At 38.6% G+C, this 11,616-nt stretch overlaps 1 protein-coding gene across 1 annotated transcript; it reads right to left on the bottom strand.

Annotated features, from left to right (window-relative positions):
* Window positions 1-1,163: 1,163 nt before the first annotated feature.
* Window positions 1,164-6,129, bottom strand: LOC110164432 (NXPE family member 3-like). Its single transcript, XM_055162452.1, has 6 exons — window positions 6,037-6,129; window positions 4,726-5,217; window positions 2,770-3,065; window positions 2,577-2,644; window positions 2,287-2,481; window positions 1,164-2,172 (listed from the first exon to the last, which is right to left on the bottom strand). Exons 1-6 carry the CDS (start codon window positions 6,127-6,129, stop codon window positions 1,571-1,573), a joined length of 1,746 nt encoding a protein of 581 aa, XP_055018427.1. The 3' UTR covers window positions 1,164-1,570.
* Between the last annotated feature and the right edge of the window lie 5,487 nt (window positions 6,130-11,616).

The raw sequence follows: 11,616 nt of genomic DNA, 5'->3' as shown, positions 1-11,616 counted from the left end.
ATCTGTCCCTTTATAGTTTGGTGCAGTGGGTGAGTTGTTGTACACTTGTAGGGAGTATTATGTGTCCCTCTATCGTCTGGTACAGTGGGTGAGCAGGAGTGTCCATGATGGAGAGCAGTTTGTCCAGTGTCCCCCTGTGCACTGTGACAAATGTCTCCAACTCACAGCCGATTACATGTGACCAGCTTTACGGATCAGTTTGTCAATCCACCCAAGGGTCCCCTTACTGTTGCTGCTCCATCAGCAGACCACAGAGAGGGTGCTGGCCACCACAGAATGGTAGAAGAGCTCCAGTAACACACAGCTTTCTCAGGAAGTAGAGTCTCCTCATGCCTTTCTTGTACACAGCATTACAGTTGTCCCTCCAGTCCAGTCTGTCATTCACTAGATGCCAATGTACTTGTAGCAGTCCACTATTTCCACCTCATGACCCTGGATGGTGACGGGCTCCACTCACGTCCTCTTCCTCCTGAGGTCAGTCACCAGTTCCTTAGTCTTGTCAACGTTCAGGAGCAGATGGTTTGCCTGGGACCACTCCACAAAGTTTGCAATCAGTGTCCTGTACTCTAGCTCCTGACATCTCTGATACACCCCACCACTGCAGAGTCATCAGAGAACTTCTGCAGGTGGCAGGATTCAGAGCTATACTGGAAATCAGAAGTGTCCAGAGTGAACAGAAACGGAGACAGGCGGCGACACGCTTTTGTAAGTAAGTAAGTAAGTCTTTATTTATATAGTGCTTTTCACAGACATATTCCACAAAAACGCTTTACACAGCATTGTAACTACATGCAAAATTTATCTTTGTAATATCTTAATTTAAAGTGATTATGCCACCACCACAAACACACCCACTAATTAATAATTCTTTAAAAATGTATTCAGAAAGTTACCAGGAATCTGTTATTACGTTATTAAGGCTTCCAGATAGTCAGATGACACACACAACACAGCTGCTACTACACACAACTGCATCACAAAAGCAACATTGTTTCTACTTTCTTTGGCAGTTAAATGCACTGTGCATCCTGTACAGGTCTTTTCAAAAATAAAATACATCCAGATTACCAAATTAAAACATATTTGCAATTTAAAAAACATACAAATAATCACACACTATAAAGTTACAACGCCTGTGTTTACATGCATTTTAACATATTCTGTTTCTTGGTTCAATCAGAGTACGGTGTTCTAGATATATAGAATAGAATTACATTGAGTATCATTATTCATTAGAGTGCAAAGAAGCTAAGATAACAAATGTCTGTTTCACTGTTTGTTATGCATTTAAACATCGCTGATCAATGATGACCCAAAAGAGTTGTTTTCTCTATTCTCCTTCACCATGTAGTTTGAAGTGTGATCACGTTTTCCTTTGATTTTAGGCAAGGAACCGTATTCTGAATACCACAAAATGAAAGTAACTGTACCATAATACAGCTACTCAGAATTTGTATTCTGAATATATATTTTCAGTACATGCTGTAAGGATGTTTGTTTCTGGTGTAAGCATCAAAGAGAACCATGAATCTGAAATTCAGAGAAAGTCAGAAGGATTTATTGAGTAACACTAAGGAAAAGTGTGTTTGTGTGTGCGTCTGTGTATGAAGGGTGTGTGTATGTCTCTTATTCCAGGACATGTGTAGGACAGGATTCCGTCAATCATTTGTTTGATGATTTTTGGTTGTGGGTGGAGGTCATGGGGAAGGTAATGAGCCTGCGCCATCTCCCAGGCATCCAACAGAAACACCCTGGTATCTTTGAAAACAGCCCGGAGCAACTTGTCTCTCTTCAGGGAGTACCAGTCACTGTTGAGCAGACTCTCGGACAGGGTCAGGTCTTTCATGTTGGCACTTCGGATGATGATTTTAGTGTCCGGAGCTCGGTTTAGCAAACGTAGAACTGCTTTGCGAATTGTCATGATGCGCTGATAGTAGACCTCCATGGGAAAAGTGCTGAAGTGAGACCAGACACCTATCACTACCACCGTGTTGGGTCCACCGGTCACGCCGTCCAGTTCATTGGCCACGTATCGCAGCTGTGACACAGCGACTTTTGAAAAGCGGATGGGAGGCCCATGGCAGCGGTAAGTCACCACAATGTCATTGATGTAGTCGACAGCCAAAAACGGGCCACTTTGATCTGAACTGTGCTTGTCAAAAGTCTTAAGGTCTAAAACAAAAGAGTGCTTGGGCTCATTATATACCTCAAAATTATGTACAAAGATTTACCTGCAAGACCAAAGATCCCCATAGATTAAGATCCTAAACAAATGATCCTACGTACTTGGTAATGCTGTTTTCATGTGAACGTAGTACTGTCTGATGGTGGAGTCTCCAAGCAGATGTAACTGTTTCCCCCTGAGGCAGGCAGTAATGACTGAGGGATTGTTGAACTGACGTACTGCAGGGGCACGTAGTGATCGCCATTGATTGTTGAAATAATATCCGGAAGGTCCTGGACTCCCCACATATGGCTTACCTGAACAAAGAAAAAAGTGATTTATAATGAGTTCATAAGTCTTTTAAACTATCTCTTTTACAATACTAAATTATTCAAAGAAACAGAAACAGTACCTGCTTTTGGCAAAATCATGATAGTGTCTTCTCCTTTGGCCATAATAGGGGCATTCAAGTTGATTCCCCTACAACACAGACACACATGACTATATAATGCTCATTGAAATCTAGCTCTATATTTCACAACAACAACAACAACAAGTGTTTCAATGCAGCTATATTTAAACACAGATCACTATATTATTCCTACTTTTGGAAGAGAGCTTCTTCATCCTTGCTTATTTTCTGGGTGGATCCGATTCTGAAGTGGCTGATACGAGTGTCACAGCCTAGTGTTTTGGGTTTGTAGCAGAACCATTGCTCTCCAGTGTGTAAGTCAGTATAGTTACACAGTGGAGCTTTGTTTGGATCCAGACACACGTTGCATAAGCTAGTGTCTTCGACTGATCCAGACTTGAAGTCACTGCCGAAGGTGAACCTGTCAGGTTCCTCCTCTGTTAGGTGCTTTAAGACAGTGATGGACTCACTAGTTTGCACCAGCATCACCTACAAAGAACCAACACCAGTGGTCATTTTTGAGTATGATTCCCACTACCCATTGGCCCAAGCCCAAGCCCTAATACACACAGTGTAGGGCTTTGAGGGTTAAGACAAATGTAAGTTGTATTATCATAAAAGTTAAGTACTGTTATAGAAATAGCTAAATAGTTATTGGCACATAGTTAGAGGCACAATTGTCTCACAGCACGCAGGCCAATGGGCGATGTAGTTTCTTTGTGTCTAGTCTAGAAGGGTTTCCACCACTCCCCACTATTGTGTTTTGTTACTGTAACCAGGTGGTCAGCAGTGTTTTTAATTTCCCACAGTGGTGCGTCCATGAATGCAACACCGTGTGTGGCGCTCCCAGCGTCACTGATTAGAAACTAGAAAAGGTGCGCACGCGTCAAGTGTGATTATCGGGCCTTCTGTGGCACTTGTAAGTAGCTGTAGTTATGTTTTCTGACAGTGACTGATGTTTAAAGCCTATCCTAATGTGGTCTTTATATCCAGGTTAAAGGTGTTGTATGGAGTTGGTGGTGACGCCGTCTGCTCCAGTCATGCTACAAGCCCCATGTGAAGTGTCTTTGTCTAAATTCTAGCTAAATGCCTTTTTGTTGGGGTTGTTAATGGTCTACTTGAAGTTAACCTATCGTTCCCTGTGTGACAGATTGCAGCTGCTGCTTCTCTTCTTGCTCTATTCTTACACCTAGTGTTAGTTCTTATTTGATGACTGTTGTGGGATAATAGCTGAGGTCTTGCTGGGATTTGGAGGGAAGTGCAATATATGGCTGGGTCCGCAGAGCAATGGAAGGTTAGGCCTCAGGGTTAGGCCACAAGTTACTTTAGCCCAGCCCCCTTAGCACAATACACTTTATCCATCTAGAACTCTATGCACATTAATGCCAAAGCCTACCTCAAATACCATATGCACTTTAAATACTAATTAGCACATCATTCATGTTTGCACAGCACTAGCACTTACTAACTTATTGTAAATGTAGGCTTTAATTAGTTTGGTTTGTTTTTCATTAATGCTTGGTTTAACATTACTAACTTTGATTTGTTGTGATTAGATAGATCTGAGTTGAATTCTGCATTTACAAAGCTTAAATTGTTAGTTGTTATTGGTGTACCTGTACCTAAATAACTTTTTATACCACATTGCCCTTGTTCTCTTTTATACCAGAATGAATTGTGTGAGTAGTTAATAAGGGGATCCAAACCTACCAACTGGTTAGATTACTGTTACTGAGTCCATAAATGCTTCACTAGTGAACCCACCCTCCACTCATACAAATACATATGTAATATATTACTAAAAGAGTGCGCACTCTTCTGCGGACTTTGAGATGTATGTAGCATTGCTGTGTGGTAGTGCAATGCACGGCGTAGTTGTTAAGCTTTATTTGAACACTTTAATGGGTGAGATAATTGCAAATGTGCCTACACTGCTATCTTAAAGGTTGGATGAGTTTGTAGTAAATTTAATTCGGCAGGGCCAGAGCTTATCGGCCATTGGTTACTCTGGAGTGTAAATAATCTGCATCAACCATGAAACAAACATATAGTCTATCTCTAGTTATGTGCTGCGAGAAAGGAACACTGTGGGACTTAAACTCTGTACTGGGAGCCACTGACTGAATTTTTAAATGAGTCAATCACTTACCTTTACATTCGCAGTCCCATTCCACAGCAGAGGAAACACTGCAGTAAAGGTTCCGTTGAGGTGGTCCTGCACCTGTCCTACTACACCTGCCCCTAGTTGCAGGTTCTGGAGCTTGGCAATTACAAAGTCCCCTCCGCTCCTCTTTGGGTTTCCATAAAAATCCTTCATTTGAATCCAAACTGTCAGCCTATCCCCCATATGCCAGCCATCCCTTTGAGGTACAATAGTGAACGTACTTTTAGAGGCACTAGTCGTCAAAGTCAGTGAAAATGGTTTGGGCAGAGGCAGAGTGTCAGGCCAGGTTATTGAGTCCAATAGTTTGCGTCCTTGTTCTTCATTTGCAGGAGAGAGGTATTTGTAACTGCACCTCTGGAACTTAGGTTTAGACTGCGTTGTGGATGTGGTGGTGGGCTTAGTTGTCTTTAGTGGTGACGTTGTGGTTGTTAACGCAAAAGCTGTTTTGTACCAATGGTGCAATCTGAAGTCGAAGCTCTAAAAACAGAATAATGCATAAACAACGTGAGGATATTTCATTAACACACACATATATGAGTCAATGACAAATAAGGATTTTCAACAGTCAAATTTTTAAATATAAAAAAAAAATTCTATTGAACTTTTTCAGATATTTACAATGCCAGGTTTGCAGAAATCTATGTGTAACATTTAGATTAAGCATTTTTAATGTGTTTTTATGGACATTAATTGGTTAAAACCTTAAAAGTCATGTGGTGTGACCGTGAATAATCTTAAATTGTTCTATTTTCTGAAACATGATTGGGATATTAATCTAAGTACTGAGTAATATGAAGTGTGTAGAAAAAAACTGTTAGCATTTCATTAGATTTTTTAAGCATATTGATATTTTCTTTTGATGTCCAATATGACAGTTACCTGCTTGTGCTTCAGTAACATACAGTACTACTTTTCTCTGTAAAATGCATAAAATGAAGAAAAATGCCTAAACAATACCATTCACACAAGTATACTCTGGCAGTTAATGGAAAAAATACTACAATAAAATGTATTTCCTTTTAAATATCTGTAATCCCTCAAGAAGGAAAAGTATAAATATACATGTAGTGACTTTTAAAACAGAAGGGAATGCAGGGAAGATTCACATGCAAGGATTGCATTCATAACTAATAGAACGATTAAGTAATAATAATGATTTTAAGAGTTCTTTCTTCAACCTAAAGCTGTCCCACAGGTTCCCTCTCTTGATAACAACGCTCAATGTAAACAAGAGTGACAATCTCTTTTAATCTACATGTATTCATGTGTTTTATTGCCATTTTACCATTTATTTACCTGTGTGTTAGTGAGTATGAAAGTAGTGATTACAGATGCGTAGAGCACCAGGAGGTAAATGGTTAGTTTCTTTTTGCCCTCTGTGCACTTCATTCTGGTCCTTCAGCCCCTGTCAGATGATAAATGCAGTTTGAGTTTGTTAGTTCTGTAGTGATATTCTACTTTGGCTTTCAATGTCTGAGGAATTATCCAGGAAATTAAGTAGCAAAACAGCAATCTGGGTTATCAAAGATAATTCCATGTTTATAAGTATTAAACTCCTCATGCATACTTACACGAGGAGGACTTACATGAGTATGCCACAAGCCATGGATACTTACATGTATCCACAGCTTGTGGCATATGAAAATTTGCCACATTTAACAAGAAACTGTGACAAGATTGTTTTTTCTTCCTTTGTATTTGAGCAAAATGTGTTGACCTCTTGACCCTCATAGGGGGAAAACAAGGTTGTTCCATGATCCAATATAGATATACTGCAGCAGGTTTGGAACTCAAAATATGCCTATTATATGCATACATCTAATTATAAACCTTATAATGCATATAAACTGTTTTATTTTTTTCACATGCCCTTAACAGTCACATTTCTAATTTTTTAGTACCAATTACACTCATGAGTGCACATTATCACATTCATAGAATTGGAGTTACACACCAGGCCTTAACAGTATAAACTACAGTACAGGACAGCCTCTGCATAAAGCTCCTCGTTCCAGCCTACTGTGTCCACTGCTTAGCACAATTTATGAAGAAAACTATGAAAGGTCACCATCCTCTGCTGGGACTGAAACTCACAGCCCAGAGACATGCGCTTGGGGGTACAGGGCAAGTTGTCACAATCACAGTGGGGCAAGTTGTACTATAGTTAACCCCTCTTTAAAAACAAAACATCACCAAAACCTGATTGATGTTCTCTCTCTCTATATATATATATATATCTATGTATCTATTTAGAGCAATTTTTCTTTCTGTTTTGGCATATTTTATGAAGTGTTTTGTAGTTCCACATGAAATTTCAGCTTTCTTAAATAAATATTTCCCCCATAATATACAAACAAATTTTGTCCAAGCGTGTCCATTTTCTCAAATATCATGTGGTGCGACCATCAAGAAATTACTATTTTATTTTGAATTCAGCTGAAAAAGAGGAAGTCACATCATTCACCAGTTTGCAAAGGACACATGGAATCAACAAGCAGGTTTGTAACCCTCCTTCATACATTTGAAAAAGTCATGTTTTTAAGAGCTGAGAGGCAGTTGCCATATTTGGATGTCATGTGGTGCGACCTAAAAAAGAAAACAATAATGAAGTTTTATTTATAAATGTTTATTTTGATAATATAGTTTAAGGTGACCTTTTGTGAGAAACCAGCTTGTTTTGTTACAGTGTTTAATGCTTTGCCTGTAAATTTGGACTGAATTTTAAAAAACATCATGTGGTGCAACCACTGCAGGAAACTTATCTTTACTCATATACATTGATTTTTATTATTATTATTATTTTTTTTTTTTTTTTTGTTCACTGTTTTGAGATTCCCCCCATGCCCCAGGTTCCCAGAGATCGACACCTGTTGGTTTTTGAAGGGGCAAAGGGGAATCTCAACAGTGAAAGGAGTGATCATCCTGTATATAGTGCACATAAGGAGCAGACGTCAACTAAGGGGGAGAGAGATCTTTTCTTCTTGTCTCATACATGCAAAAGAAGAACAAGAATGTCACACATTACATATGGCTGCAGAGTTGAGCTCTTGGGAGCTCCATCATCATCAGCCATCATCCTTGACTACAGTGCCAATAGAGGAGCTGTTAAGGACCAGAATAGTGCCCAATTGTTTATTTTTATGGTACAAGCAGGAAACTTTGCCAGATTATTAACATCTCTAGGACCAACATTTCTGGATATGGAACCAAGCCCAAGTCGACCCTGGAGCCGAGTACTGCGCATGTCACAAAATGACTGACAAACAAGGCTGGGAGCTAAACTATTCCACTTTTTTTGAAAATAATGTTAAATTATCACATAGGTTATAAAGAAGAATGTGTATCAAGATACTAGCTACTGCAAAGCGTCATTTAAAAGCTGTTTTTAAAGTGAAAGTAAACATTAAATCACACACACAAAAAAACAGCTACTTAACTAATGTTGTTTTTTTAAAGGTGCCTTGTGTTACTTTTCTGGTCACCATAGAGATGTTATTGCATTGTCTGGAATGTTTAACAGCATGATATTAAAAACTTTCTATCTTCATGAAGACTAAACAAGGCCAAGTTACAGGTCAGATCTGTGGAGAGGCGACCCCACTCACAGTCAGAATGTCTGTTTTTCTCTGTATTTTTGAGCTATAAAACCATCAGTAATTGAATAAATGTAAAGTAGAGCTGTTGGTCATACTCTGGAACATTCCAGGCAGAGAAATGACATCTCCATAGAAACAAGCAGGTGACAGACCCTGAATCAAAAAGTTACACAGTGTATCTTTAATAGTATTATTTACTGTTTCTAGTGCTTTTTGTGTAAAAATGAGTGTGTGTGAACTCCAGTGGCCTCTGTGGTATCACGTAATATGTGACATCACGCAGGACTGCCCTGATTACAGCCAGGTGTTTCTGTTTACAAATCCCTGGCTGTAGGGGTGGAGTTTGTAGTGTGGATGCCCGTTAGAACAATCACACTGCTCCTTATACCCCCTAGCCCCGCCCCCTCTCCTATCACTCTTCTTTAGTCCTCCAGGTAACTCAGTTTATCAGCTCCATTTGAAATGTGTTTGTGGGTGGAGTTAAGGTGTTTAGTCCCACTTTAAGGCAAATGTAAAACTTCATGAAAATTATTTTTCTGTAGGTTTGATTTTCTATCTTCATTTCACTCTCCTCCTCTTTCTTTAGCCTGTATATCCAATGGTTAAATCAGCTCGTTGGTCTTCCTTTTAGTTTTCTGGTTCAAATGGTGAAAAGACGACTGAAAATTTGTGAATAAAACAACAGTTACACAGCAAAACATCTACTCAGTTACAAGTACTACCGTGAAACTTGTGCTTGAGTAAAAGTATAAAGTACACATATAAAATGAATAACTACACAAATGATTAGCATTTTATACAAGGCTTTGTACATAAAACCTGAAGCTGACTTAAGTTTCTTTAATTCAGTCTTGTTATGGATGTTACACCTGCTTGTTACCATGGAGATTTCATTGCTTTGCCTGAAATATTTGGCCATATAGCATTATACCTATTTATATAACCTTATAACCTAAATAACCACCTTTCCATAGATCTGACCTGTAAACATGGCCTGGTTGTGCCACTATCTTGTCTCCATGGAGATAGACAAGTTTAATGCCATACTGAGGAACAATATAACATTGCCATTAACACTCCCAGCAGAAAAGTTACATAGTAGATCTTTAATACTACTAATAAATTTATGCCCAACAATCTCTATGCATTTATATTCAAATTGCCAGTGTGTAAATGACCTTGCCTTTTATTATCCTTACCATAATGTTAGATTAGCAGCATCTGCTCTTACATTGTCTTTGACTTGATTTTAATTTTGGTGTGTCCCATCACCAAATTAATGTATCCCCACCCCCAAAGAAAGAAAGAAAGAAAAAAAAAAAACACACACACACACACGACACAATATTACAATATCATAATAACAATAATGACACCAGCAGAGGTGAACTTCTCATTCCAGTAACCCCACAACAGACTGAGAACAACTTTGAAACTGTGGAGATGGTGATTTGGGATCATGACCAAATTAAAGCGAGATTAGAAAAAGTTTTGTGATATTAGACCAGGTTTTGTGATATTAGACCAGGTTTTGTGATATTAGACCAGGTTTTGTGATATTAGACCAGGTTTTGTGACAGGTTTTTTTGTAGTTTCATTGCGATCTCTCAATCTGGAATGAGCTGCAGATGTTCAGACTATATATCTCATCTAAAGAGGAGGCTCTGTTCACACCTGTACTGCAGTGAGATATGGATTGTAATAAAGATATAAACACATTATTAAGACTACAAATTGACTATGTTTTAGCCTCAAATGTTAACATTAAAGTCTAATTAAATAAATATTTGCTTAAACTGCTGAAATAATGTTTTTTTTCTTCCCATAATGTGAGATATATAGGCTATGTAAAAGGACAATGCAATTTAACAGCTTTAAAGATGCACAATGTAACATTTCCAGTGGAAGGTAAAATACCTGCTTGTCTCCATGGAGATGTTATTGATTTGCTTTCACAGTATGGCATTAACCTTATCCATCTCCCTGGTGACAAGCAAGAGACCCTGCTAAATGTAAGAATTTCTGCATTTTATGTATTTGAGCAATTAACACATTTTCAGTCCTTAACTGAATAAACACAAGACTGATATTTTTAATGAGATATAGTGGAACATTCCAGGCAAAGCTATAACATCTTCACGAAAGAAGCAGGTTGTGGACCCCCACCAGAAAAGTTATAATGCACCACTAAGAATGTTAGTATTTTAAGACACCAGATCTCCCCAGCCCTGCAGATTGGTGATGAAAGCGTGATGACAGTCACTAGTTACCGTCATGGACCATGCTCCACCAGCAAAGGACACGTGCTATGAACTTATCAAGTGTGGATGCAGAGTAGCCTGTGCTGGGCGATGCAAGTGTGCAAAGATAAATTTGGCATGTACAGATTCATGCAAATGTGGCGGCAGCTGCACTTTGAATAAGTTTAACAATTTAAGGTAAATCTCTGTTCAGTGTTTGGGGGTAAGTCTCAATTCCATGCAGCATTTAATTACAATTTTAAAACATGATATGGCACTTACAGCTCTTTAGATATGTTTAAATTGTTTTTGTTATCAAAAACCCAATAAATATGGCTTTGAAAGATAAAATATTTTATTAACTTGGGTTTCAATCACAGGGAACCCACACAACCCTTACATTCTCAAGGAAAACAGTCATGTGACCTCCTTAATGCTTTGAACTTTTTAAAAAATTGTTCAACATTACAAAATGGGTAACTAAGCAAATTAGACTATAAGAAAGGGATTATGCAATATTTTTTATGCCAACCTCGTTTTCATGTAGTCCATTTTGTGGCATGTGCAGTTCTCGGCTCCTGGGTTGACTTAGGCTTGGTTCCATATCTAGAAATATTAGTCCTGAGGGTGTTAGTAATGGAGCAAAATTTCATGCTTATACCATAAAAGTGAACTATTTTGGTCTTTAATAGCTCTACTACAACAAAGGAGGAGTGGACAACCTTGACAAAGTAACACTTACAGGCACTTACAGCTGCAAGAGCAGAATCTCCCACTGGCCTCTTGTGATATTCGATAATATCATTGACATATCAACCTACAATGCCTTTGTCATATGGAGGGAACCCAACCTGGAGGACAAGCAAGAGGAACTGGATAATGTTCAGTGTTGGGGAGTAACGGATTACATGTACCGCCGTTACGTAATCAGAGTACAAATTATGAGTAACTGTATTCGGTTACAGTTACTGTTTCAATGAGTGGTAATTGGATTACAGTTACTTTGCTGAAATAAGTGGATTACAAGGCAGTATTTTCCT

This window comes from Boleophthalmus pectinirostris, unplaced genomic scaffold (assembly GCF_026225935.1).
Source record: "Boleophthalmus pectinirostris isolate CB_2022bp ecotype Guang Dong unplaced genomic scaffold, ASM2622593v1 HiC_scaffold_5, whole genome shotgun sequence".
In the NCBI taxonomy this organism is placed as follows: Eukaryota; Metazoa; Chordata; class Actinopteri; order Gobiiformes; family Gobiidae; genus Boleophthalmus; species Boleophthalmus pectinirostris.
Note: the sequence above shows the minus strand (reverse complement) of the source record. Positions and strands in the feature narration are given on the sequence as shown.